General features: G+C 34.2%; 1 protein-coding gene across 2 annotated transcripts in view; it reads right to left on the bottom strand.

Moving 5' to 3' along the window:
* Positions 1–1,493: 1,493 nt before the first annotated feature.
* Positions 1,494–6,992, bottom strand: part of LOC139683003 (nipped-B-like protein) — a 184,061-nt gene continuing 178,562 nt past the window's right edge. For both annotated transcript variants that reach the window (XM_071577702.1, XM_071577703.1), the window contains 4 exons: positions 5,992–6,287; positions 5,513–5,687; positions 4,009–4,194; positions 1,494–3,448 (listed from right to left, as the gene is read on the bottom strand). In XM_071577702.1, the coding sequence (XP_071433803.1) occupies positions 3,083–3,448; positions 4,009–4,194; positions 5,513–5,687; positions 5,992–6,287 (1,023 nt within the window). In that variant the 3' untranslated portion in view covers positions 1,494–3,082. The remainder of the gene's footprint in view (positions 3,449–4,008; positions 4,195–5,512; positions 5,688–5,991; positions 6,288–6,992) is intronic.

The following is a 6,992-nucleotide window of genomic DNA, read 5'->3' as shown; positions in this document are numbered from 1 at the left end:
GGGCATACTGAATCATTTAGAAAAATACTTATTTGTAATTAAAGTTTTGTCATGAACTATTATGATCTTTTATAGCTGCAGATAATGAAAATACTCAATAATTATTCTGCAAATTTACAGCACTGAAATGGAAAATTAAAGATAATAATTTAATTCTTATTTATTTAGATTGTACAAGTGTCTGTCTTTTCTTAAAGAGTACAATATGGTTAGTGTTAATTCTAAAAGCTTGAAAATATCCCTTTGTTAGGTAATCTACAGCAATAAGTTTTCACATACAGAACTTGTACTCAAAGGGAAAAAGCAGTAGGAATAAAAAAAATTAAATAATCATGTATGTAAAAATCTATAGCCATACAGCAAAAAAAATACTACAAAGCTATGTAAACACAAAGGGGCAAAATTCTGTTGTTGTGTCAATTACTGCAATGCAGCACCTTTTTTATGTTTAAAAAAAAAACCCTTATCTTGGTACATGCTGTTGCCAATAATGTGGTTCATGTTGGTAAAACCCACAACTGCTACTTAGAGACTGAGCACTGCATAAATTACAGCTGCAGCCTTGGTCTTTCTATTTCATATCTCTGAAAATACTCAGCCCGCGTTCTACAGTTAATGGGAATTTGTTTCCTAAAAATGAACTCTGCTACCTTTTTTTCCACAGCAAGTAATCTGAATGTTTGTGATAGGCAAAACAAAACTAGATATTACTCTGGGTAGTACAGAAGAGGAAACTTCAACTCTTAACTAGTGAAAATCTTATTCAATAATCTATAATTAATTTTATAAGTCTATATATTATATAGTATATCCAACAGATACCATGAAATAGCATATATGCCCTTTGACATATTACACAATATAGTAATGGTCCAAATCCTCTCAACTAAGACAACTTTAGACTTTAGGATTCTACTGCTTAATTATAATTTATTTATAATTTTATTCTAATAAATACCAAACATTTTGAAATAAAACCCCCTCCTTTGCTATTGGGAAAGCCACATGGCCAGGAAACAAATTGTTTTTGAACAAAGAAATGTTTGCATTACTTATTAAAAATAAGATTTTTTAACATAAATAGCATCAGAAATATCTAACAGACTAGTGGCAACTTCATTTTAGACTGTATCTGTATGAAATTCTTGGGTTTAATCATTCAGTAGTTCCCTTGTGAAGTATTTCCAACTCTTTCTACTAGAAACATGTGACATGTCATACAACTCCTCTATTCTCAAAGTATGGGACTCACTATGAAAGCTGCTCCTGGCCCTGAGAAATACAGTATTTCATTGTTTGCTGCAAAAATGTCCTGCTTCCAGATCTGCAGGGGTGACTTCTGCTTTTTCTGCTTCTCCCTACTTTAAGACCCCCATCTTAGCATGAGATGTGGCTTTTTGCAGAATGAAGAAAACACCATTAACTGTGAAAACAAAAAGATGAGAAAATATTTCTGTTTAGAAAGATTCCAGTGGTGAAACAGCAAAAAGACATTTCCCATGGGAACAATTACTAACTAGATTCTGAGGAATTATTAATCAATTCAGTTTAATGTTTTTTCTGTACATGAGAATATTTTGTAATATTGTTACTATTCCTCACAAATCGAATAATGCATTAGAATTCCGCAAGCTAGTTTCATAAAAACAGTCTCCTATCATAAATTAAATTCATAAAAGAAAATAAGCATAAAATAAAGATTTACTTATTGAGGAACATCAGTTTAGAAAAACATATTTGAAAACAGAGCAGTCTCTAAAAAGTTCAGTTGTTTTAGATTTTTTCTGTTTGCAAATCTGCTGCTTTTGTTACTCTCTGGAAAGACAAACTGCTTATGAAAGGCTTGTGGCAATGTAGTCAAAGCAAATGCTTCTGAAAGCTTTCAATAGCACTTTTTCAATTTACAAAATGTGAAAACATCTTTCAATTAGTAAAAAAAATAGGGCAATATAAAAGTATTTTTAAAAAAATTCATTTGTGAAGGAATGTAGCATAATTGCCCAGACTCATATCCATTCACTCCTCAGATACCAGTAGCTATCTCATCTTGACACAAACCTCTCTATATTAACCCATAGAAATGCATACATGGCCAGTTAGCCCAAGCAAAATAGTCATTTAGCTTTCCCCAAATTTAAACTATCACAAATTACCATTCAGACAGTATTATAAAGAAATCGAAGCATACAAGGAGTAAACTATATTTTTTTTTTATATTAAAATGTACTCTTGAAAATGTGTGGCACAGTGCTAAATCATATAGTTAATACTAAATACTGCAGGATACAATAAAGCCCTGGAGTTAACTTGTGTTTACACCCTTAAAGAGATAAAATAAAAAAACATCAATTAATCAGAAAGCCTATAAAAACTGTATAAATGTCTTGTTTTGAAAAACACTAATATAGTAAATTTTACATAAAAGACTGCAAAATAATATAAATTGTTTAAACAGATCTTTACAATAAGAAATTCAAATGGAAGCAGACAAGTAACAAAGAGAAGTAAAAAAATTTATTGCAGTATTCATTCCACCAGATTTGCTGGGGATTCCTTTTCTTGTATTATTTCAGGGTGACCTAATACATCAAAATCTACATTTACAAAAACTCCTCCTGCAGACAGGTCATAGATACTGCATGCGGGTTTTTTTTCCTTCTTTTTTTAATATATCTGTGAGATTCTGCCATTTTACAGCCTGTAAAAACAATGCTTCCCTGGAAACTGGCTACGCTAAAAAAAGCCATCCGCTGCTAGGTTAAACTCCAAGAACACTTTATTAAGAACATTAACAGACTAATTTCCAACATTCACTTGTTTATTTTTTTAACAGAAAGTTTTTTTCAAGTTATAAACAAATTTTTAAACTATAATACAGTGGGAGTAAAAATGAACTGAGAAGTTTCTGCTGCACAACAGCGAAGGATGCTCCCACATAAATGTTTACCAAACATTTCCTTCTTTATTCCTGCGTCCCAGGTTCCATTCTTACTCTTCATTTAACTGATTTTTTTTTGTTGTTGATATTTCAAGTTTTTCTGTTATTTCAATTCCTGTAAATTTGGCTGCATGTACAAATTCATTAGCTGGAAGTTCCATCCTTGGCAGCATACAGCAATCGTAAATTCTGAACAACTTTATTAGTCAGCTTATTAGCACTTGTTAGAGCAATTTTTTTGTAAATAATGTCTGACTCTTTAATAGTGTCTACCCAAGGCACCAGTTTGCGGCCATCACGGCGCTTAGCCTCAGTCCAGGAGCCACTGTAGGAGCCTGCCATCCACTGAACACTGAAGCCATTGCTGGTTTTCTGTACTACTCTTGCAATTTGTGGTCGGTCTTTGTACTTTGTACAGCAAATAGCGATGACATCCATGACATCAACACTTTCATTCATCTTTGCTGCCAACTCTGTAGAGTCTGAATTTCGTTTTGACCTTCTCAATGACTAAAACATTGGGGGGGAAAAAAGACCAAGTGTTACACAAAAGAACTTTAGTGAAATTATTGCTTTTATTGCTTTTAATCCCTTGACGCCGGGAGTTGGGATTTCCCAGCACACATTCCATTGCCGGCAATGAGACGCACCGCGACCGCCAGCGCCAAGGGGTTAACATATCCTTGTAAAACCACATACTCTTAATTTGTACCCGTGTCTTTATCTCTTATTGATATATAAAATTATATATACACACGAATCATAAAGCTACATAAAAACTTGGCAACAATAAAAAGGATAACACACAGTACATTCCAAAGAAAAATTAATAAATTTTTATATGGGATAAATCTCATTTTCTAGTTTGTTTTTTTATTGTCTTTTCTGTTAAACTTTCTACAAAAGTTGTATAAATGGTTAAGTAGAGAATCTCTATCTACAAAATGCTTTCTTTCATGTGGATTACATTACTTGGTGTACATTTAATATTATAGACTGACATTTATAAGCACATAAAAATAATTTTACGTAATACGCTGCGAAATACGTTGACTCCTCCTCCGCCTCACCCCTGAAGTGCCTCCTCCTCTATCCTCCCCATCACTTTCATCATCCTCTGTCTCAGCTGCATTGTTTTTAGGGCTGCCTCCTCCAAGAAGTGAGGTAATTGCTTTGTTCCGAGCATTTGTGCTAGCTGACACCTCTCCATCTTCTTCCTCTTCATCAGGATCCAAATGTTCCATAAGGAGCTTGAACTATTAAATAAACCCCAAAAAGCAGATCAGTCTACATTCAAACTTTAAAATCAGACATTCACATCACACAACATTAAATAAAAACCAAATGAAAAGATAAAGTGTAAAACAAATAGCAAACTTTAAACTTCAACAGCTTGTGTTTTGTTTTACAAACATTTAATTTTCTAGTAGATATGTAAAAGCTTTCTTCCTGTCCAAAATTGCAAGCTTTTTCTAATTAATATTTTAAAGAATTGGGGAAAAAAAGAAAAAAAAGAGTAAATACACTAGCTCTCATCTCTGTTCCTATGATGGAAACAGTCAGGGATAAAGTAAACAAGTTATATGGTAGAGGGATTCAAGATGGATACCAGAAATTAGAAAATACTCTGTAAAGATGAATATCCTTCAGTTGAAATGAATTTTTATTGTGTTTAAATTTATTAGAATACTTTAAAAGATAATCTTTTGTCCTAGTTCTGCAAGCTGAGACCAGTTTATCACTGTGTGTGTGTGACCAAAGCTGTGTATTCTAAACCCTCTATGTAATTTCTCATGAACTGTTAACAGTGGACGATTTGCAGCAGCTGCCCAGGGCACACCTGACCGCTCAGGATGTAAGCTGGGTATGAAAGAAGCCTGTGAGATAGCCTCCAGGAAGTTTTTAGCACCTCCACACCCAGCCTGAGGGGGCGTGTCTGCTAATGGGCCATCAACGATTCCAGAAATACCCCATGACTCACAGAGTTAGATCACCCTGGAGGAGGTACAGGGCATTCCCACCTGATCCAGAGGGTATATAATCATGGGGTTGGGAGACTTCTGGGACCACTCGCTGGATCCAGAGGAGGACCAGAACCTCAACAGGACTGCAACCACCACTCTCGACCAGACTGTGACCATCATCTGCACCAACAGGTTTTTCCCTGCCTTTTACTTTGGATTCAGAGGAACCATGGGGGAGTCTCAGCACAGGGGCTAACGAACACCATTGTGTTTGTGCCCCAGGGTGCTGGGTTATACTTCTGGGTTTTGTGGGTTAAAACCAATTTCTCTTTGTGTCATCGCATTCATTGTAATATTTTTATTAAATTGTAACTCTGACTTATAATCTCTTTTATGTTGGGTTCATTTTTCCTGTCAATTTACCTTTAAACCAGCACATCCTGCTAAACATCCAGAAAGGAAATTGTGAGTTATCTGCATATGACATAATATTACCAGAAAATTAACAGTTTGAAATGTTCATCCGATACATCAGAATCTACTTTCAAGTTTATACTGTGTTACCTAGTTTGAAAGGATTTCAGATTTTCTGCAAAGCAACTTTACTTACATCTAAGTACTGTTTTACTATACTCCTCTTCACTTCTTCGGTGATCTTGGAATTAGCTATATCACTCCGCAGAAAATCCAGAGTTTGTTTTGGATGGAAATGCACTCCTGTTTTCCTGTTTATCGCTTTATCATAAACTTTTGCAGATTCAGATGGAGAATATTTCTGAATTTTACTGTTTAAAGAAAACAAAAGGGAAGAGCTTTTAAGGAAAGTCCAAAACAATTTCAAGGAAAAGCTTTTAAAAATCTTCAGTATAAATAGATATATTTTAACCATTCTGTATTCAATAGAAAACCTGGTAAGAAATTAAACAATTGCTTTTTCTAAGCCAGTGTTTCATTATATTCAACCTATTATATTTATATTTTTCTCTTATACAAATCTATTGCTGAAACAATTATTAACAATCAACTAACCTCCCTCCCCCCTTCCAAACTTAATCCTTACAAGATGGCCTATTATCTAAATATTCTTACCTGTCAGAGAATCCACAGAGGTTTTTTAAATGCTGTTTCAGCATCAAAAGTAATAATATGCCTTGGGAAACATTTGCAAATTCAATTAAAGGAGCTGAATTTTCTGGTAAACATTTCATCACAGCATTTATATCATTCTCTTCATCAGAATCTGAATCAGAGTTTACTCGTTTCCGTAACCTCCGAGGCTTAGAAGCTTCCTTCTCACTTTCGCTCTCACTACCACTGTTACTGTCACTCTCAGTTTCCTCATCTGATGAAGGCTTTCTTTCCTTTTTTTTGTCTTTCACCATAGACTGCGAGACAGAGAAGTTCACATATATTCCAAAATTAGGGTATATAGCATCATGTACATTTCTAAAAAATCTTTCAAAAAATCATTATTGACTTAAATTAGGAAGAATTCCCTGAACAATGTTATTAATTAATAACTTGATATTCACAACTTGATATTCAAAAATTAAAATTATTTATGACAAGAAGATGCTGGATTATAACCTAAGGTCCCTGAAAAATTGATCCAAAGTCCACTTTTTTTGCAAGGTGGTTAGAGAAGGAACTGAAGCAAAAAGTACTCCACTGGCACATTATTCTTAAAAACACTGCTCAAGTTTTTTATCGGAGACAGTAACATGCAGTAAAAGGCCAAATACAATAAATCAGGAAGAAAATTCCATTTTTGTTTCACCTGGATATAATTTTTGCGTATTACCTATATTTCCATATGTCCTTTGGTACAGACGAGTCCAAGGTGGTTTTAATCTTTGTCTCTGTTAAAATCCTATGACACTAATTACACTGCTGACCAGAGAAACTCCCAAATCATCATATACAGTATTACTAATGTTCAGTTCCACTACTTGTAGACCTAAAGAATTTCACACCTGCATTGTTACTGCACATAGACCCTGAGACTATCTCAGTTGGTTAAAACTTGGTTGTAATAATGCCAAGGTCATGGGTTCAATCCCCTATGTGGGCCATTGACTTAAGAGTTGGAC

This window comes from Pithys albifrons, chromosome 26, assembly GCF_047495875.1.
Source record: "Pithys albifrons albifrons isolate INPA30051 chromosome 26, PitAlb_v1, whole genome shotgun sequence".
Taxonomy (NCBI): domain Eukaryota; kingdom Metazoa; phylum Chordata; class Aves; order Passeriformes; family Thamnophilidae; genus Pithys; species Pithys albifrons.
The sequence above is the reverse complement of the archived record's forward strand: the minus strand, read 5'-3'. Positions and strand labels throughout refer to the sequence as shown.